General features: G+C 42.7%; 1 protein-coding gene across 2 annotated transcripts in view; it reads left to right on the forward strand.

Moving 5' to 3' along the window:
* Window positions 1–22,143, forward strand: part of ZFAND3 (zinc finger AN1-type containing 3) — a 323,660-nt gene that overhangs the window by 287,148 nt on the left and 14,369 nt on the right. For both annotated transcript variants that reach the window (XM_087858209.1, XM_045786319.2), the window contains exon 5: window positions 6,763–6,930. In XM_087858209.1, coding sequence (XP_087714335.1) covers window positions 6,763–6,930 — 168 coding nt within the window. The remainder of the gene's footprint in view (window positions 1–6,762; window positions 6,931–22,143) is intronic.

Genomic DNA, 22,143 nt, shown 5'->3' on the forward strand with positions numbered 1-22,143 from the left:
AATTTTTCTGTGTGTTTGAAATTTTTCAAAATGAAAAGCTGTGTGAGAGCTGAAAATTTTTTCCTCCTGAAGTTGGAAACAAGGCAAGCATGTCCTTTTCAACACTCCTATTTAGCATTATGCTAGAAGGCCTAGCCAGCACAATAGGCAAGAAAAAGAAAGAAAAGGCATACAGAGTAGAAAGAAAAGTTGAGGGAGAACTGTTTCCTTTGGAACTGTTGGGCTCTGGTGCCATGATTTTGATTGTTTTCTGTAATGGAGAGCTGTTCTCCTCACAGCCCATTAGCTTTTCCTGCTTGACCCATTGGTGATCCATAATCACTTTTTTCTTATGTCAAGATGTGCCACCAAAATCAGCTTCCTGCTTCCTGTCCAGCAGGAATCAGAGACCAAGATGGGCTTTGGGGAAGTGAGAAAACTGATCCCAGTCTTTAAAACATGCCTTTGGGACTTGTGGGTACTCCTCTCCCACATGGGTACAGATTATCATGACTCATGACTTCCGTGTGTTTTGCTGCTCTTTAAGCTGTCTTCTAACCAAAAAGTCCCTACAGAAGCAGCTTTTGCATTGCTGTCGTGACAACCAAAATCAGACCATTAGATGATACAATTACCCCCAAGAAGGTTTCTGATGCTTTCTGTCTTTCGAGCAGATTGAGGGCAGAGAACCCAAAAGTCCAGGTGCACTCCCACCGTGGTCAGCTCTACCCGTTAGCTGCCTCAGGTCTCCCCCAGTCTTATGTTCCCAGCAGGAAGGAAGAGTCAGAGGTCTGTTTTCCATCTTGAGGTTGTGATGGTGAAGGAGATCACCCTCAAGTATCTCTGACAGCAAAAGAGAGAGCCAGAGAAAATAACGGGGGGATGGGAGTGGAGTTGGATGGAGAATAGAGGGATTAGTGCTTAAGAATAGTACTTCCTGCCGGTTTGAGAACAACTGACCTTTAAAATGGTTATGATCTAAGACATAGCATCACAGGTATATTTCAAGCTAGATTCATCTCCATATCATGTATCAAGTATTTATGAAGGCATTCTCCACAAAATTTTAATAATCAGTCCCTACCAAAGACTTGAACTTCTTTCTTTGTCCATGTTTTTATGTCCATGTATTTTAAACAGGTGTGTCATTCCAAAATTGTTCTAGGGCCATTAGGGAAGTAAGAAAGGAGGGGGAAATGCCAGTTGAACAAAGTGAGGAAACAGTGTTTGGTGGGTAATGATGAGGTTTTTTTTTTCTCCTGAAGTCTTTCAGGAAAGAATGAATTTAATCCCTGCATACACTGAAAGCAAAGCATGAGGAGAAATAGAAAGTATCTATAAAACAGATTTTTTTGGTCACTTCTATCATTTTTTCCAGTGAGCGTGTGGTGTTTTTCATGGACAGAGGTTTTAGCAGCTTAAGCTCCTTTTAAATGGTCGAAGGAGAGACAGCAGCGGTGATGTGTGAGGGTTCATTAATTATTGCTCTTACTGATGTTTGCACAGGCTGTTGGGATCATAAATGTCAATCTGTCAGGAGACTGTGATAGGTTCTAAAAAAACTGATTGAGTGCCTCAAAAGCTGTCATACAGCCTGAGATTAAACAGATTCATCTTTCTTTCTTACAAGTGAGGGAAGGTGTGGGTGAAGCGAATGAGGAAGGCTTCCCTCTCTTTGTTGCCACTTTGCTTCTCCCACTCTCCTATTCTAAATTGTGAATGTTGGCTTGTACAGAAGGCTAAGAGCCTGCCTCTGAGGTGTCAGAAGGCCACAGTCCTGGTTAGCAGCCCTGGGTGTGTGCATGCTGCCGGCTGCACAGTGACGGGAGATTAAGAGAGGTTGGGATTCCACTCTGACAGGCCTGACACAATTTTTATTTGGAAATTTTCAGGAGAGAACATGAGTAATAAAGACAAGAACAGTGACAGTAAGGAACAAATGTGAATTTCTGTCAGAGACAAAACAGAATTTTAAAAGAAGTAGCTCTGTTTGTTGTCTCCAGTCAAGCTTTCCAGTTAAACTGTGTTCCTAAATTGAAAGTCTTACCACTGCTTTCTGTGATTGGCTAGGAAAGTACAATTAGAAGAATTTTTCTCCTCAGACGATGTGTGTTTTTAAAATCTCTGTACTTGTTTCCCTGTCACAAATTAAGCAGTGGTTACCTTCAAACTTAAGGAGCAGATAGGTAAAGTACTTTGTCTTAAGATTTTCCTTTCTCATGTGATCACATTATGATTCTTGATCAAACTCCTTTAACTTAGAAGATCTCATGTGATATCTTTCTCATTCTATTAAACATAGGCAGGGGAAGAGGGCATCTGGTGAGTGCCAAGAACTGTGAACCCAGCATGGGAGTGTGGCAGCTCTTGCGTGGGTATCTGCAGACTAGATTTATGTTCTCAAGAAAAAGCATACTGGAAAAAATGTGCTTTGTTGGCCTTTTATGAAGGACCTTAATTAGAAGTCACTCTTAACTCCTGGGGTGGAAACAGTTTCTAGCTTGCCACTACAGCTCCTCCTGCTGCTAATGAGCATGCTCCTTGCAAGGACGTGTTTCTTCTGACAGTTAAAGCTGCGTGTAAGAGTTATTTCTGTTCACCTTTCTCTCTGTTTAACCCTTACTGCCCAAGTTCAGATTAAACAAGTAGACTGTTGGGTGTTTTCCGTCATTGTTGAGGAAGTTAAAAATGCATCACGGTGACAGGAATGATGTTTTCAGGCAAAAAGTAAATAATCAAAGTTTAATTTATTCAAATATAGACAGTAGATGAGGATTCCTTTAGTGTTGACCACATTTGGATCTTTTCTTTCTGGTGGTCTTTTTTTTTTTAATTGAAGATTTTGTTTATTTGACAGAGAGACAGCGAAAGAGGGAACACAAGCAGGGGGAGTGGGAGAGGAAGAAGCAGGCTCCCAGCAGAGCAGGGAGCCCGATGCAGGGCTGGATCCCAGGACTCTGGAATCACGCCCTGAGCTGAAGGCAGACGCTTAAGGACTGAGCTACCCAGGCGCCCCTGTCTGGTAGTCCTTTTTTAATTCACATAAAATTTATAATTGAATAGTTGAATTATTTAGTTCATTATTGAGCAATTAGAATCCCTGCCCTGGACATCTGTTTCTCTTATTTAGGCAACTCACCCCATGGCACAAAGTTTCATTAATTAGCAGAGGAGATGTAGATTTCTTGTGCAGACACGATAGTGATCTGGTAGACCACTATTTATTTCTTTAGCTACTAATTAAAACACTAAGTTGACTTGTGAAAAAATGTCAAAGAATGGTTTGCTTCTCCAAGAAGTTATGTATAACACAGTCACCTTCCTGGATGGCAGCATGTGGAGGGTGGTAAACAGTTTAGGGAGCTTTTTTCCCCCCTCTCTCTTTGTGGCAGGGATCATTAGAGGGCATAGGGATTCCTTTCCATTTAATAGACCATTGACTGGCAGTGTTATCTCCATAGCTAACTATCTTCAAATAAGTAAGGGAGAGCATATTCCAGAACATAAAAGTCATGGATCTCTTAATGTCTAGAAACAGTTCTTGTTTCTAAAAAAAAAAATAACACATTTTGATAAACTTGTCATCTATATTGGTTTAGAATCATTGAGGACTGCTTCTCATGGTTCAGACTTTCTATACATGGATGCCTTTGGTCTTAGACCTGTCCAGATGCCTAGACATTGACTCTTAGAGGACTGATGAGGCTGACTGGTCTTTTAGGATGGCCAAGGCAGTGCAGCGAGAAGCTGTTGGCAGCATCAGAAAACTCCTTTAGGACCCATCGTTTTTGGAATGTCGTATTCCTCCTGACTACAGGAATAAATAACTCAGTAGTCTTTATATAAAATGTGGAACGGGGAAAGGGAAATTTCGACATGAGATCATGCAAACTTATTTAGTTTTGTTGTTGAATGCCCATTGGGCAGACAAGGTAGGGAATTAGAAGAGAAGACAGGCCTCCTCTAACATTTGGAAGTCCCATCAAGTGGCTTGTTTGATAATGGCCAATGATGATTATGATTATATAAATACGAATTCTGTTTCCCAGTCTTACGAATCATACATTAAAAAATATTTTCTTATATATCCCTCCCTTACTTATTTGAAGGTAGTTAGCTATGGAGATAACATTGCCACGCTAAAAGGAAAATGTTCTCCCCGTAGCAAAAGTTTGCTTTCAAAATGGGGATGGATAGATAGCACATTTGACAGTTGGGGACCGAGTCATGTGGAAACAGCTTTGAATGTGAGCTCTGGATTTTCAGACACATGCTCAGTTCCATCAGACGGCAGTGTGGATGAAAGAAGGTTAGGGTCTGAGTGGTCCTCTTTTACGTTAGAGGCATGCTGGCATCATGTCAACGCCTTCTGGATTTTAACAATGTTAATAATGCAGAGGCTTCACCAGCCTCCCCTTCTTGTATGGACTCCTCTCTCTCTCTTCCCCCATCCCATGGCCCAGGGTTAGGAGATAATTTCTCTTAAGGATGCTCCACTTTTAGGACCTTGTCTCAGAACAGTCACCATTTTTTTGTTATGCCTCTTACTCTAGAATTTTCTCTTGTTTAAAAAAAAAAAAAGTATGTCTAAGAGTTATTAATACAAATTGTGCCGTTGCTGGTTTGAGAAAAAGGACCTCCCCCATACAAGGTGAATTCCTTTTGGCTGGCTGCTTTGTAATGATTTACATTTAGATTGTTGCTTGTTGCTCTTGTAGGGGAAGGGGCCCTGTCTGTGGCTGCCTCAGTCATCACACTGATTGGGTTTGGACAGCTTTGCTCAGCAGAGCTGGGAAATAGGCTGAACTTGCTTTCAATTGTTTTCATCAAAGGCCTTGTTCAGTTGGTTTGTATTGGGGGAAAATGTCATGTAGGACTGGAAGAACTAAATGAGATGAAAAATGAAGTTTACAATTGCTAAGAATGGTGTGTGCCTTCCATAAGTCAGTGCACAGTGTGCTGGGCTGAGGGGGGTGGGGCTATTTGCATTGCCAGTGTCAGGGCAATGAGTGCTCCCTGGTGACGTGCAGTGTCTTCACACACAGGGGGGCTGGGGAAAGAGGTACACAGCCAACACTGAAATACATCCAACAGTCTGCTGCTTCTCACTAGGGCCACTTTAAATAGAAAATCAGAACTGCCTAGGAGAAGATGCATTCATCTAAGAAATACTAAGTTGTAGGCATTGTAGGCAGATTATGAACAAAGCAGGTGAAACTTCCTGCCCTGCAGATTTTATATCCTCTGTGAGGATAATGTTAAGAGGTAACAGTGTTGTGGAGGAATAAAAGGCAGGAGTTGGGAGGAGGGGAGTGCTAGGGAAGGGGAACAAGAGTGGTCTAGATAGGGTGAGCAGAGAAAAAGATGTCGAAAATGTGACTTTGAAAGACTTAAAAGAGGTGAGTTCCATGTAGATCTGGGTAAAGAGTTCTAGACAACTGGAACAGAAGGTGCAAAGGCCCTGGGGTGTAGGATACAATCAGGAGGCTAGTGTGGATGGAGTAAAGGTAGAGAGCAGCAGCAGATGAGGTAAGAGAAGAGAGAGGAGGGCAAATCATGCAGGGCCTTGTGAGTGCCGTACTGAGTATTTGAACTTTTACTCTGGAAAGGAGATCTATTAAAGTGTTTTGAACAGGGAAGTGAAGTGATTCTAACTGGATTTTTAACAGGATCACTTGGCTGTGGAGAACAGACTGTAAGAATAAGGGGGTGGGCAGCGAGACCAGTTAAAGGCTAGTATACTAGGCTGGATGTGAGATGATGATGGCGTGGACCAGGATGGTGGTGGTGGAAGGGTGAGAAGTGGTGGGATATGGATCTGTTTTGAAGGTCATTGAGGAGACTCCCTTCCAGAGAGGGTTTAGCACAAACCCCTTTGGAACCTTGGCCAGAGGTGCATCTTCAGTATGTCATAGTGGCAGCAAGTCCAAGCAGACACAATCCCCAGGTGCTCTTCTTCTTTTCCCCCCGAAGGCAGGAGTTATTTACAGCCCGCCTATGTCAGGAACTTTATTGCATTTTAGTTACTTTATTAAGGTTCTACAAAACACAAGTTGTCACACATTTCACCTCCCTCTACCTGCCAGTTTGGCGCCAGCGCTGGGGTTGTGGTGCGGAGTGCTGCTGCTTTCGCACTCCACGATGGAGGCCATGGGATCGCTTGCTTGTGAATAAGCGAGGATGCTCCTTTGCTCTGAAAAAAGTTGAAATAATTTTCAACAGCAAAACCTGATTCTTGTGTGTTTTGTTACATTAGGAGTAGAAACGTGAGTATTTTTACTAGAGAAGATTATGGGTCACCCATCAAACTGCATTGGGTACAGAATTGTGCTAAGCATGGCGATAAGAAGAAATACTAGACCTAATCCCTTTCCTAAAGAATTGCAGTCTACCTGAGGACAAGCAGATATCTAAGAAGCAGTAAGTAACCAGTGCAAGCAGTAAGCAGCGAGGGCCCAAAGAAAGGGTACAAAGAGAAGATCCCGGTTCCAGCCTGAATGGTCTTCTCAAAGAAACAGCTGTTTTTAAAAGCAATGTATGACTGATTTTTGTTGAGTCACCCCACCCTCCTCTCCTAGCACAGGCGTTGCTTGTTAGAAGTCTGCCCCGAAGGTACATGCTTGTCACAGTTTGTGCGTATAAACCGGGCCAGGCAGAACTGGCTGTTGTTCACACAGGTCCAGCTCCTGGAAGAGGGCAATAGAGTGGCCGGCAGTACATTAATTAGCTGTGCTCGCCAGGCCAGGCACTAACCCTCACCCCCACATGTGTTGTTTTGGTCAGATTCACAGTCTGAGAATGAGGCTTCGCCAGTGAAACGGGCACGACTACTGGAGAATACCGAACGACCTGAGGAAACCAGCCGATCTAAACAGAAGAGTCGACGTCGGTGCTTCCAGTGCCAAACCAAACTGGAGCTGGTGCAGCAGGAATTGGGATCATGCCGCTGCGGTAAGCATCACCCCCAATGGCGTGATGGAGATTGTGTCCTTGACACCTTGGTATAGCTTTGGAAAGCAGTCTTCTCCTGAGTGCCTCCCTGTAAGCTGTGGGTTTGGAGCTTAGGAAAGCAGGAGGAGAGGAGTCTTCCTTCTAAATACCCTTTATTTCCTCTCGTGATTACCAAAAAAAAAAAAAAAAAAAAAAAAAATTCCCCACTTCTATTACACTTATTTCTTTAGAGTTGCATTGTCACTGCTTACTGCTTTCAACTTCTCCCCACTGCATATTACTCTGGTTCCTACTCATTGATGACTTACTTAAAAATTAACCAAACCAGTGAAATTCTGAGATATGTACCATAAAATTCAGATATTAAATTAATATTGAATGAGCATCTTACTATGTATAATAAATGGAAACTCTTTCCCCCTGATACCCCTTTTAAATTAAAGTTTGATTGGAAAATTATTTTCTTTGAACCATAATTCATTGTCGTTTAACCCCTTGAAATAGCTTTAAAGTAACTTCCTTCTGTATTAGCCACTGTAATACTGGCTCTCAGAATTGCAGCCCAGGGATGTATTTTTAAAAACTTTATGCCTTCCCACAGTGGAACAAAACTTAATCCAATTCTTTCTTTCCTTTGAGCGCATACATCATGTCACATAGAAGCAAAATTGTGTAGCTGCATTATTTAGGCTGACTTACAGTTTTCCTGGTTTTATTTCCTGATTTAAAGCTTAGTATTATAAAATTTTTCTGTGGGACAGAGCTGTCATCAGGCAGACCTGGAGGCCTGGCTCTCGCCTCTGAGAATACTATATCCTTTGTCCTTAGGAGTCAGCTTTAGAAGCCTCCTTTTTCCCCTGGGACAGGCATAGATACCCCATAGGTACTGATGCTGACAGGCAGGACTAGATGGTTCTCTCAGCAGTTAGAAAATTACAGTTACTCAAAGTCCCTCATCTCCTGAAGCAGCCATTGCTTCTCCCGTGCCTCAGTTACTTACCCTGTTGGAAATGAGAAGGAAAAGAGGATGTACCAAGGTTTTCATGGAAACGAAGTTGGAACTCCTATTCCTGTCAAGACCAGAAATCTGTTTTTTTGCACACACAGACCTGTGTGATTGGAAGTGTGTATTCAACTGCAGAAACAGACCGCAGCATGGGGAGTCCAGGTGTCACTGGACCAGTTTTTATTTTTTTAGCTTGGCATTTAGTTATCCTGTTAATTGCTTGTATGAAAGTGTAAAGAGCAGTAGCATAAAACGTGGGAGGAGAGGCTGTCAGCAACTTCAGTTGTGTTCATGGATGTGGCATGGCCCAAGAGAGCCCAGAACCTTATTCTTTGACTGCATCTTGGTCAACTCTGCCAGGTAATTTTTTAGACTCTTGATGAAATAGGGAAGAAATACTGTGGTCAGCTAAGCAAACTTTGGGGCATGGCCGCTAACCAGCTTTACCCGTATTGAAGGGTTTGTCTCATCTTTTGTAGTCTGCAAATTCTTGCTTTGATCTTCACACAAACTGTTCGGGGTGGGGGGGGAGTTTCAGTATTCAGTCTGTTGTCAGTGTTATGAAGCCCACCTGACCATTTTGCCTGTTGGTTTTATAACACATGCCCTTGGTTGTTCTAAATTAGAATCATGGGATTTTCCTGTACCTTATGTTCTTGTTTCCTTCTTGAAAGTAACTGAATCCTGGGTATTACACAGGATTTGCCCTAGTGGATCAAGTAGTTGATCCGTAAGTGTGTTGTCTTGCCTCTGGCAGTGGCTGATACACTCCTGTCCTTGTCAGGCAAGCAGTGAGAATTCACAGTTTAGCACCAAGAGATGCAAAGGTGTTATCATCAGATAACCAGGTATGCCAGTTTACACTTCAGCTTTGATGCAAACCACCAATTTTCTTAAGGTCTTAAGCACCCAACAGAAGAAATCTAGAAATACATGTTAGATGATTTCATGTGCTCCTAAGTGAAGCCCAATTAAGTGCTTCTGGTAAGTTCAGATTACTTTACTGTGTTTTTTAAATGATCTAACACATAGTCCCTTGGCTTATGCTCAGTTCTTAGGGTCTACTTACAGAGAGATTTGATTTTAATGCTGGGAAAGAAAGCCCTGAGCTTTCTGCAGTCCCTCCAGATGTAGCCCGCCTAGAGAGAGCGGGGAGTTCAGTTTGGCCCACTGAGAGTGTTACACTTATATGTCCAGAAAATGACGGAGTCTGCTGCCACATTTTAAAAGATGAAGGACAGCAGTGGGAACATACACCTCTGGGACTGTCTTTGACAAATAGCTCTTGTGTTCCTCCTGCCTGTCTGCTCGGATCTCTCTAAGAAAGGGTGAGTTGTGTCAGATTTCCTTGAGGATGCGTGGAGTGTTGAAGAGACGTTGAACTGCCCTGAAAGGTTTGGGGGCTTGGGAGGGGCCATGGTAATTTACTACTGGAAGTAAAGACTCAGGAAGGTAGTTTGAACTCAAACAGAACACTTCTCCACTGCAGAAAATCTTTTTCTTAATATATATATTCACAATCTTTTTTCCATTCCCCTTCCACTCTGTACAGGTTATTAACTGCTGACAAGAAATTCACATCTCATAAATAATGCTTAAGAGCCATTGCTATATAAATTGAATGTGTTATGAATTGTGATGGGCCTTTTTGTAGCATTCGATGCCTAGAGCAGGAAGAACAGAGGATGTCATTTTCATTAATTTCTAATGAGGTGCCAATTAAAGACAGGGAAGACGCTCCAAAGGGAAGAGTGGCCAAGCTCCCCTGAATCCTCCGCCCCGGGGCTGTCATCCAAACACTGCCAGCAAGCCTTCTCTAAAAATTCCATTAAATTATAGTCTCATCGAGAGCACACACAGACACATTCAGCTTCCCTTTGATCTTCAAAAGAGCAATTTGTAAGGCGAGTTCTGAGCCTTCTCACATAGGGAACAGCTAGAGGTGATAGGAATTGTTAATTGCCAAGATACTCCATGGGCTTTCAATAAGGAGGTGAATTTTGAAGATGAATTCCCCTCTGCTTTGCTGTGACTAGATAACCTTTAAATCAATAATACCAAAGTAACACCCTTTTCCTGTGAAATCTTTCAGGGTGCCAATTAGAAAAGGCGTGTGATGAGGCTGGGATGATAGCCTGCATCCCAGAGTATCTTCAGTAGTTTAACTTCTCAAGATAGGAAACAATTGCATAAAATTGGATTTATTTGTTTCATTTTCTACTCAGTAGGCAAATTGATCAGCTCATTCTCATTACAGGAGTCTTATCTCTCCCAGTGCCACCTAGAGGCTGTTCTGAAATCTGGCCATCCTCATCCGACCTGGGCCATATCCCAGCCATGTGAATGCTGTGTTCTCTAAGCGGATCTTGCGTGGTGCACGCGGCATGGCTTTGTAATCACTGTACCTCGCTTCCCAGAACCACAGAATTAATTTTAAATACCAGTCTAAGAGCTTGAATAAGTTATCACCTGTTTTCAGTTGACTGTGACTTAAACTATAAGCTGATACGCTCCCTTCTGGAACAACAGTGGTTTTACTAACAACCTGAGTAATCTGGCTTCCTTTCATGCTTTCAAAAGGAATTTTATATTCACTTAAGAAACTCAAGAGTGATTCTTTAGCCTTTTGGAGTAGTTTATCATCTCCGGGTGCCACAGTGGTCACTTTCTACATTCTCATTCACTGTCAAACTGAATTCCTCAAGCATTTTTTGAGATGTGACTATGCATGAAGCATTTTGCTAGGTTTTGTGGGGAATACAGGATCTAGAAATACAGAATGTAGGATCTCATAGTCTGGGTCAATGGTTTCAAATTGGAGTGGGCATCAGAATCGCATGGAAGGTGTTTTGGCAAAACATAGATTTCTGCCCACCTGCCTCCCAGTAGGCCAGTACATGTTTAACAAGTTACTGAGTGATGTTGATGCTGCTGGTGTGAGGAACCACGCTTTGAGAACCGCTGCTCTAGGCAGTTCTCAATCCTGGAAGCTTTAAAAACAGAATGCCTGGGCCGCACTCTAATTAAATTAGAAAAGGTCACTAGCTATTGTTTTAGCTTTTTATTTGGAAATTTAAAAGTGTTTTCCTGGACCATTTGAGAGTAAGTTGCAAACGTCATCGCCTTTTGTCTCCGTAAGCTTCAATGAATGTTTTCTAAGAATAGGGATATTATTTTATAACCATAGCACAGTTATCAACTTTAGTAAATTGATACTGATTCAATACTTTTATTAAATCTGCCACCCGTATTCCAGTTTTATCAGTTGGTCCAAAAATGTCTTTTATAAAAGCATTTTTCCCTTCCAGGACAGAATCCAGTCTAGGGTCAGGTGTTGGCATTTAATTGTCACGTCTCTTTAGACTCTTTTAACCTGGAACATTTTTATGGCCTTCCTTTGTTTTTATTGATATTGACATTTTTGAAGACTACACCCACCACCACCCCCCTTTTAAATAGAATGTTCCTCATTTTGTGTTTGTGTTTGTCTGGTGTTTCTTCATGATTAGATTCAGACTATATATTCCCAGCCAGACTACTACTAAGTAATGTTGTGTCCTTCTCAGGATTTGACATTGGGAGGCACAGATGTCTATCATCCCCTCATTGAGCTGTTAATTTTAATTCACTCACCCAGTCAAAATGTTGTCCAGTTTCTCCACTCTATAGTTCTTGACCATGCAACTAGTAAGCAGTGTGTGGGAAAACACTTTATGACCACGTCAGTATCCTGCTCATCATCAAAAATGTCTCCTAGATTTAGCATCTATTGATGATTCTTACCTGAACCGTCTTTATTACGATGGTTGCAAAATGATGATTTTTCTAACTCCCCCCCTACAGTATTTCTCATTTGGCATTCAATGTTCTGTAAGCAAGAACCCTTCTCCCCTTTTATTTATCTATAATTATTATGGGCTCATGGCCTTTTAATATTTTTTTCAGTGGTTTACAATTCATTACTGTACTAAATTATTTTGGTACTCAAATTGTCCCCAAAGTATTTCCTTACTTTCTGGCATAATAAGATGTGTTATGGGGGCACCTGGGCGGCACAGTCAGTTAAGCGTCCAACTCTTGGTTTCGGCTCCAGTCATGAACTGAGGGTCATGAGATTGAGCCCCAAGTTGGGCTCTATGCTCAATGAGGAGTCTGCTTAAGACTCTTTGTTCCTCCCCCTCTACCCCCGCCCCCCGTCTCTCCCTCTTTAAAATAAATCAATCTTAAAAAAAAAAAAAAAAAAAAAGACGTGTTCGGATACATCTGGTATTTACTTATACTCAGTCCTAGAATCAGCCATTTTTCTAGGGATCCTCGAGGTAATTTTAATATGCATTCAAAGTAGGGATTTGCTGGGCCTGTGAGGAAGGCAGACACATGGATGAAACAGCTGGCATTCAGGGCAGCCTACTATGAGTTTTAAGTGAGGTACAAGCCATGTGTTATAGAACTATGGGGAGGGAGAAATTAATTCCAACTAGAAGACTCTGGGTAGGATGCAATAATCGGGGCCTTAAGGGAAGAGTGAGATTTAGATGTGTGGAAAGAGGGACTACCTGGGCAAAGCTGGTTTTCTGAAGGTGACCTCTGTGCAGCTGGATTGGGGTTGAGTGAGGAGAGACTACTAGAAAGGGCAGGTAGGAATTTCAGACTGTAGGATTTGAATGTTGGTTTGAAGTGAGGAGCTGTCAGTGATTTTGAATATGGTCAACACAATCTAATTTGCCTTTTTTTTTTTCATAAGTACAAAGGAAAGCCCAGGAGGCTATTAAATCTTTTTTAGAGGAATGATCTAGGACAAATGTGAACTAAGTAAGTGAAAAGGAAATGTGCCTGTGTCACAGCCATCCCTGCCACTATTGGGGACTGCACAGTGAGTGAATAGTGATACCCTAAGGTCCAGAGTGGGGCAAGGAGCTGTGGTGACTATGAGGTGTGTTGGGACATGAAATTGCCAGGCTGGTCGATTTCACCAGCACCAGAGATCACTACAGATAAGTCCATGTGTCTTTGTCTTTGCTTAAACTCTCATCCACGTGTGGTTTGAACCTGGCAGGAACATTTGTCATTCTGTCCTTTGTCTCGAAGGGAAAACATGGCAGTGTATGTTTTTATAAAGGCTTTATTCCATTACAGAGTTCTAGCCTGGATCCATCAGAAAACCCTGCTATCCAGGGAAACACCTGAGATCTTTTATTGTGATCAAATTGGTTTGGCTGTTTCAGCATTATCATTACTGCCATTGAGTGATAAGTCCATGCTCTGCCATGGGTTATAGAGAGAGTATGTGGTTACCAAGACCTCAGCCCTTTAGGATCCCCTTCTTATGCTGAGTCTGGCAATGAAAGGCTGAAGTTTTTCATAAGACTGCAACTAGGTGTGTGTTATCTATGTGTGTTATCTATGGCTCAAGAGAAGGTGGTGTCCTATCCATCCTCCCAAAAGCGAAAAAAAAAAAAAATTTTTTTTTTTTGGTGGCAATTACTGTATGTGTGAGAGCTAAGGGTAATTGGAAATCTTGAGGCAAATTCTGAGAAAATTTTCTCCCTTTGCTACTCTCTTCCTTTCACTCTTACTATACTTTTACCTAAACAGTAGTATGCTATCTGTATTCCCCATTTATCTTTAACGTGTAAGAGTTCTAGTCTAAAACCAAACAGATTAGTCCCTCTGCTGCTCCTCTATAAATTGCACATTGCGATGTTAGAGCAAAACAAATGAAACCTTTTACTGAACACTAACTCCATGTATTTAGCCCATTAGTTCAACACTGTCTCAGAGATCCAGCCTACCATATGTCCTTTGACAAGACTATAGAGAGAAATCAGAGACATGAAGAGTTCCCCTCCCCAGCAAAGGAGCATCAAAGACTGAGCTTTTAAAAGACAAAATGTGCAGAGCACATCTGCTGAAGCCTGGGTCACATTCTCACCGTACTGAAAGGTGAGCCGGAAGACCTTGTCCCGTGGAGTGAGATATTTTCTGTCTGGATAGCAAATTTCCAGCTATTTCTGTAGTCTAATCTTAGCAGCAGTAACAGCACAGTAATTTTATCAAAGCTATTTGGATAGGTTACCCTGCTTAGAATACTTCTTATGGGAGAAAAAATGGATCATTGCAAAAGGAAATGAATTATTGATGTCTTTTGTATTAGTTCCAAGAGTAAGTAGTTTTAGTTAATTCTTTGTCCAGTGAAGTATCCATGATTTTTTTTTAAACAGATTTTTTGGGTTAGAATTCATGTACCATAATATTTACCAGTTTTACAGTTTAGTGAGTTTTGGTAAATTTAAGTTGTACACCTTCACCAAATTCAAATTTTAGAATGTTTTTAATGACCTTTAAAACTTTAGTCAGTCCCTACACTCCCCTACCCCAGCTTCAGACAGCCACTGACTGATCAGTGCTTTCTGTTGGTATAATTTTGCCTTTTCTAGAATTTTAATATCAGTGTGTGTGTATGTGTGTGTTTGTGTGTATGTATGTATATGTGTGTGTGTTTGTGTGTGTGTATATATGTATATATATGTATATACACACACACAGTCTTGTCTATGTACATAGCATGTTGTTTTTGAGATTGGTCCACATTATTACATATTAGTAGTTCATTCCTCTTTAATGTTGGGTAGTGTTTCATTGTATGGATAATACCACATTAGTTTATCCATTTACCAGTGGACATGCATTTAGATTGTTGCTGGTTTGGGGATATTTTCAGTAAAGCTGCTACAAATATTCATGCACAAGTTTTTGTGTGGATATGTTTTTAATTTCTCTTAGGTAGATATAGAGGTGGAACTGCCAGGTTGAATGACCAGGTACATTTTGCATTTTAAGAAAATTCTGTTAGCATTATATTAGGGTTCCAGTTTAGCCATAAGTTGTCAATATTTAATATTGTCATTTATTTTAACTTTAGCTATTCTAGTGGGCATGTGGTACCACCTCACTATGGTGTATTAATTTCCCATCAGGCATTTCCCTGATGACTAGTGATGTTGAGTATCTTTTCCATAAGTTTTTTTGGTCACTCATATATTCTTTTTTGAAAAGTCCATACTTCAAGTATATTCACTTTTTTTTTTTTTTTTGTAAGAGAGAGAGCATGGGAGGGGAGGGCCAGAGAGAGAAGGGAGAGAGAGAATCTTAAGCAGGCTCCACACTCAGTCGTCCACACGACGACCCTGACATTGTGACCTGAGAGATCAAGAGGTGGATGCTTAACTCACTGAGCCACCCAGGCCCCCAGTATCTTCACCATTTTAAAAAGATTTACAGAATTGCCATCTTAATTAACAATATCCCAGCCCATGAATATGGTATATATATCCATTTATTTAAGTCATCTTTAGTTTCTCAGTAATACTTTGTATTTCTCAGTATTCATCATTTGTTAAATTTATCCCCAAGTATTTTAATTTTTTGATGCTATCGTGAACAGAATTTTTTAAATTTATTTTCAGATTATTTGCTATCACTTCAAAACAGTTTTGCATATGATTTTTTATTCTGCAGCTTTGCTGAATCACTTATTCTAGATTCCTTAGGATTTTCTACATCCGTGATCATGTCGTTGCATATAAAGGCAGTTTAGCTCCTTTCCAATCTTGATGGCTCTCATTTTTTTCTTGCATTATTGCACTGGCTGAGACCTCTGCCACAGTGTTGAATGGAAATGTTGAAAATGGGTCTCCTTGGCTCTTCTGTGATCTTAGGTAAAATTCCATCTTTTAGAACTAAGTATGATTTAGCTGTAGATTATTTATTTATTTATGTATGTATGTATGTATGTATGTATTTATGGGTAATCTGTAACACCCAGTGTGGGGCTCAGACTCATCCCTGAGATCAAGAGTTGCATGCTCTTGCAACTGAGCCATCCAGGCACCCTATCTTCTCTAGGTTTTTTTAATAGCTGTTCCCCACCTCTGCCTCCGACCCTGACAAATTTTAATTGTTGTAGCTGTTGAGTGCATTCTAGGAAAACAGTAAATGTTTAGATACATTCCCCCAAAACAGATGATATAGCCCAGGGTGAGCTACCATGTGCCCTAAAAAAAGATCAGCAAAACTGTGTTTTAAAAGTTTTACCATCTCATGACTTCAATTCTGTTTGCAGTTGAAGCATATTCCCTTTGCTCACAGTTCTCTGTAACGTGTCTGTCCATCTCTAATGCGGAAAGCCTGTGACCTGAGGATATCTCTCTTTTCATCAAACCAATGTCATAGCAGACACCCAAGATGCTATTCTGGGTTACTCTCACTTGAGGTAATAAAAGCAAACCTCTCTGAGAGATGCTTGGAAATGCTTTGCTTGAATTAAGTGCTTTTACTGTGAGACGCAGTCACAAAAATTTATGTGTAGATAGATACTAATGTCACATACCACCAGGATTAGAAGGAGCCTTAGCAGTCATTTTATCCAACCCCAGTTTTCTTCTATAAATGAGGAAATGGAGATCTGAAAGGTTGCCACTAGCCTCACATCATACCTATGTGTGAAATCCTGGTATTTCATGTGGCCTTTGATATAAAGCTCAGGGACTGAAGAGTGTCTGCTCAGTGTGAGTGCTCCCAGCAGTGTCCTTCCCATCACAGAGGTCTTGGGCCTTCTGACTTACAGCTCTTCATCACGCATCCTGGATGTCCCCTGAGTCTCATTTGTGTCTTCTGAAGAACCCAGAAGATTTCTTGGTCTTTCCTTTGAGTTAATACACCCGACTGTGTTTGCTTCCTCTTAGTTTGGCCTCCAAAACCTGACTCGGGACTCTTCTATAAGGACCCTTGGCAGCAAAATGTCACCAAATTAGACCATTGGTGTAGTAAAGATAGAGTAGTATTTAGTCAAAATAATAGGATTTAAATTTTTTTCCCTTCAAATTGATAACAAACTGTTCACAAAGTTTTGCCAAAGAAATGTCCTTTCCAAGGCCTTTGATGTACATAGTTAAACTAATTTGTGTTCAGTACATTGTATGCAAATATATGCTAATAAATGCTCCCAGACTTCTGAATAGATTTTTACTATGATTCCCTCATGAGCAGGGCTTCTTGATAAATATGGGCCTCAGACCAGCACTTCAGAGTCCCCGGCTAGAAGGGGATGCTTCTTTAGAAAGTAGAAGTGCAGGTGCTCAGGTAATTCTAATATACCCCAGTGTTTGATACACTGTCTGTACACTTAAATAGCTCATTTCTTTCCATAGGAAGTGCAAAGGTAATTTAAGACCAAATATAATTACTGGACATTTCAAGTAAAGTGATCCACATCATAGAGGTTTTATATCAGATCGAATCAACTCCATTCTCTTTGGCTTAGAGATTTACAGCTTCTTAGTGCTCAGCATATGCCTTCCTCCACTGATCTCCTTTCCCCTGCTAGATTCTAAAATCCTCAAGGGTCAGGCCCACGTGTTATTCTGTACCTTCCCACTGCCCTTAATAGACTATGTGGCCTACGGTGGTCCCCCAACAGTGTTGACTAATAACGTACGAGAAAAATTGGTAGTCACGGAAGTGTGGTGTGCTCGTGAGCGTGCTGGTTATCTTCAGGGGAGAGCCCTTTTGTAGTAGTGTTTGAAGGCAGGCCCAGGCGGGTGAGTGGGAGAGTGTCCGGGCCAGTCTCCATGTATATTCGTGAAGTCAGGGTACCTGTGCAACCTGAGCGTTTCCCAATGGAATATTTGGCTGAAGGAATAAGGTGTAGCTAGGGAACCTTAGCATTAGTTATTGTTACATACTTTTATCTGCCTTGAATTTTTCTTGGTAGGGGGTGGAAGGCAGACAAGATATATGTACTATCAGATAGGGTAGCATTGCTTGCTTGGTCTAATTAAAAATATTCGATAAGCTTGTGGTTTAATTAAATACTCTGGGGGATGAGTGTGTTTGCATAAGTAAAACCTGTGCTTCACCTTGCACATGAATGAGATGAGCCCTTTGGAGGTCACAGAGATACAGACCACCTGTAGATAACCACACCAGTCCCTCATTCCTGCCTAACCTGTCACTCTCTGGCATAGACTCCCAAGTCCTTAAGTGACTTAGAAGTTATCCATCTGGTGCCAGTCCAGCCCCCCGAACTGCCACGGAAGCCATGTCAGTGGTGCCCTGACAGGTAATTCAGACGCTGTGCACATCTTCAGCTCAGAGGGAGTGTGGCGTGTCTTACTGCCAGGCAGCTTCGACTGCCTCGGTGCTGCTTCTGCTGAACAAAAACCAGCCTCCTTAAAGAACATGCCCTTATTCCTCTTCACTCTGCCCTCCAGAGGGACGTGTCACAAATCATCATCTTCCCCTGCATGCCTGCTCTTCAGATATTTGACAGGGCCGTTGGCTTTCCAGCACTCTGTCCCTCCAGTAACAAGCCCATTCATAGGACTAAAGAACTATTGTGGGCACATCGGAAACAGAGTGGGGTAGAGGAATGCCAGAGTGGGCTCAGGGTCTCCCCGGTATTCCTCATCGGGGGCCCTCACAAAATCTGGGTGTCTTTTTAAACAGAAACCCTTCTTTACCTGCCAATCTCCTGAGACTGCTGAAAAGTCTTCTCTCTTGTGGAGTCTGTGGTTGACCTCTATTGCTGTACTTCACAGAACATACTGAAACTGTCTCTCCTTCTAGACCATAAGCACTGGAGGACAGGGACCATACAGTATTCTTGTTGGCTCCTGCTGTAGTAGAAGTGCTGTCGTGCCAGGTAAACATTTGAGTTGAATGAGTGAACGCTCTGTGCAGTTGTGATCCTCTGGGTGAAGGAAAAAGAATGCTTTTTTTTTTTTTTTTTTTTTTTTAAGAGCGAGCGAGCACGAGCTGGGCAGGGTGGGGCACAGGCAGAGGGAGAAGACTCCACTGAGCAGGGAGCCTGACATGGGGCTCCATCCCAGTACCCTGACCAAAGGCAGGCGCTTCACTGACTGAGCCACCCAGATGTCCCAGAAAAAGAACAGCTTTATTGAGTACCTACTATACACTGAATGCCTGTTCCTATGTTAAATCACTTGACCCTGTTAAAAGCATTGTTGTAAAATGGTACTGCATTTTTACAGAAAAGAAAACGTAAGCTTTGAGGTTGAGTAACTCAGAAATATTAAGGGAGCACCTGGCATGCAAGCCCAGCTTTGTTGAGCTTCTGGAATCCCACACTGTTCATGTCCCCCACTGGCCCATGGGCCTCCTAAGCAGTGAGGAGATACCTGCAGCATGAGTTACCTTTACTTTAAGCCATATAGATCTTAGCCCATTTATTAAGCGCTTCTCCAGTTCAGAGATGCTTTTGATTGAATAGTGGATGGTACAAACACAGGCAGTCTGCTATATGAGAACCTCTTGAGATGGTGTTAATGAGTCATCCCAGTGCTTCATGGGCCACTTGTCACTCCATCTAGATAAGATGCTTCTGGAGGACAGGGTCCGTAGTATTGCCACCTTTTTGTCTCCCACTGTGCCTGGGTGATATGAGACCTGGTGGCACTTAATTCTTATTGATGTGAACATTCCATTTTCTCCTGAGTGCTAATTCATGTCCTCATTTTCCTTGAAAACTTACCTCCTCCAGGATACCTTATGCAGTTGACCTCTCCTCAGTGCCCCGATTTATTGCACGTAGCTGGGTTGTATTGATTTTATTTGCAGTTGATTTCTTGCTTTGCTTCTTGTGTCCTTCAGCTGCTTTCCTCTCTCGGCATCTCCAGCTGTCTTTAAAGGCAGGATCTTGTGACTTCTTCTTTCCTTTTTCCTCCACCCAGCCCCTAGAATAGAGCTCTGTAAACAGTGCGCAAATGACCAATAGATACTTTTAACTCCTTGAGCCTGATAGCTTCTTTTCCTTGCTGGACTGACAGCCCAACACTGGAGCCCGAATCCTTTATTTATTAGATGAGATTTCTGTAACACCTTTCCTCTGAAGAGATCAATATCAATGAAGTTTGTTTCTGCTTCTGGAAAGTGCTTTTACCTAAGCAGACCAAGGCTCTGATAAGATCACGTGATAGTCTTTACTCCTCAACTGTTGGGCCCTGGAGATACAGACTCTAAGAAAAGCCTCACCACTTCAAGTTTTGCTATCTTGTTGCCGGCAACGAGCCTGAAAAAGACCGTGACAAATAGCAACACAAGCTCTGCAGCATTGGTTGATAATTGTCGCCAGTGTTATCAAAAGAGAATCTGCGTTTGGGGGGCTCTGCCATCGTTGGGAAGGCAGATACGGAGAAGGCCACCTTAGCACTCAGTACATACTATCTGTCCACTAACCAGAGCCCCATCACAGTGTTTGTGGGTTGTAGGCTCTCAGACAGTGCTTGGTGTCACCAGAACTGGTCAGTCTCTGAAACTCAGTGCCACGAAGGAGAGTGTCCCTGGGATAGGACCCACGAAGTGCATGAGACCCAGAGACTCAAAACACAGAAGTGCTGGATAGGCAGGGAGTAAGTGCTGAGAGAAGGCGCTGTCAAGCTGGTGGGAAACAGAGCTATCACACTCCAGATGTGGGTAGTCAGGACTCACCGTGAAGTATTGGAGCAAAGTTCCGAGGCCAAAGACTAGAAAGGGTGGATGAGTCAGCCCCATAATTCACTGGAGAAGTGCCTAAAGTAATTGGGTCAGCTGGCTTCTCTAGGAAATTGCTCACCTTTCCACATATCCTTGTTGGAACAGACAGTATTCCCATCCCTATTCAGCGTTAGGCAGAATCGAGTATGAGATGAAATCCTCTCCCATGTGCTTTCCAAACAGATGACACGTGCACGTGTGGAAGCCGCATGGTGTTGATACTCGATGCCATCACCAAGTTTGGCCTGCCCTTGAGCCTGCAGTCCAGAAAACACCTTCTGCTGTCAGAGCAGGTGTCAGGGCAACCATAGCTACTGAAGCACCTAGAGAAACAGAAAAGCTGGAGAAAAGATGTTGGAGACAAAGAGGAAGGAATCAAAGTAGAGAAGGACTAGAAACGCAAGGCAATGGGCAGAGGGCAGATAGGGAGGTGTGGTGGGTGCGGAAAGTCGGCCGGCATTTTTACTCAAGGGGTAGTATGAGCTTGGGAGGCTGCCCCTGCTTCTTGCTTTCTTCCCGAGATTTGAAGGATGTTCTCTTTCTGTCTTGTTGCCTATGGAGTCGAGAGGTAGGGCCTCCTGTGTACTGTCTGTCTGGTTGATTCTCAGTCCACGACACAGTGCCCGGAATGTCGTTGGAAGGAGGGGATGACACCCTCTTTGCTCTGGGTACCTCCTCGTACACAGTCACGGGGCCTCGCAGCTGTCGTGCTAAAATATGCAGTGTCGTGGCGGGTGACTGGGGGACGGCTGGCCCTGGCCCGTGGGGGCCGTGTCGGGGCTCTCTTCTGCAACACACAGTCAGCCAGGCCCGCTTCCTTTATGCTGGCGGGTTCTCCACAGCAGTGCTCGGGGGCTGCAGAGGAACTAGATGGAGGTATGCCATGCAGGTGTCAGGTGCTCCCTGGGACCAAAATCTTGTCAATCTAGATATTGCTTTGATGCAAATGGGTGGTTCTTAGGCCACAGGGTGGGAGGTAGCAGGCAATGGCTCTGGCTGTTGAGGACATCTCCCGTGGGTGGTGGAGGCCTAGTCTTCTGGCGGCCCACTTGTGCCTGGAGACGCTGAGCAGGTCTCTTCCTCACTGGGTTATGCTGTCTGGCAGCAGGCCTCTCCACACACTCACGTGCTCTTCTTGAACCATGTCAGCCCCGTGGCCCGTGGGAGGTGGGAGCTGAGTCAGCACGCTATGGAGTCTGTGTGTCCTTGTGATTAAAACACGGGATGACATGTGCTCTCTAGAGCGGTGCTCTGCAGTGTTACACATGCACCTGGGACGGGGAAAGTTTCCAGATTTACACATTTAAGGGCCAGGTTTTAATTAATACTCTTGTATCAATTAAACTGCTCTTCCTTTGAACTGGACTGTTAGCTCAGGATTAATTTTCCACAGAATCTTGAGTAACTGACCAGAATACTGGGGTAGAGTAGGAAATGAATGACAGTGGGAATTTGGGGTGATAACGTTCAGTTCTTCATTGTCTGTACTCAGCTCATTTGTGATCATGAGTTACAGCAGAGTTTTAATTCCAGGAGAGCATCTTTCTTGGACATTTCTAGGTTGCCTCTCAGAGTGAGCTCAGGGAATATAGGCCCATATTAATAATGACAGTAGAAAAGCATAATTAGGAAAGTAAACCTGCTACTGCCAAACA

This window comes from Ursus americanus, chromosome 32, assembly GCF_024610735.1.
Source record: "Ursus americanus isolate L20-20 chromosome 32, mUrsAme1.1.p, whole genome shotgun sequence".
In the NCBI taxonomy this organism is placed as follows: Eukaryota; Metazoa; Chordata; class Mammalia; order Carnivora; family Ursidae; genus Ursus; species Ursus americanus.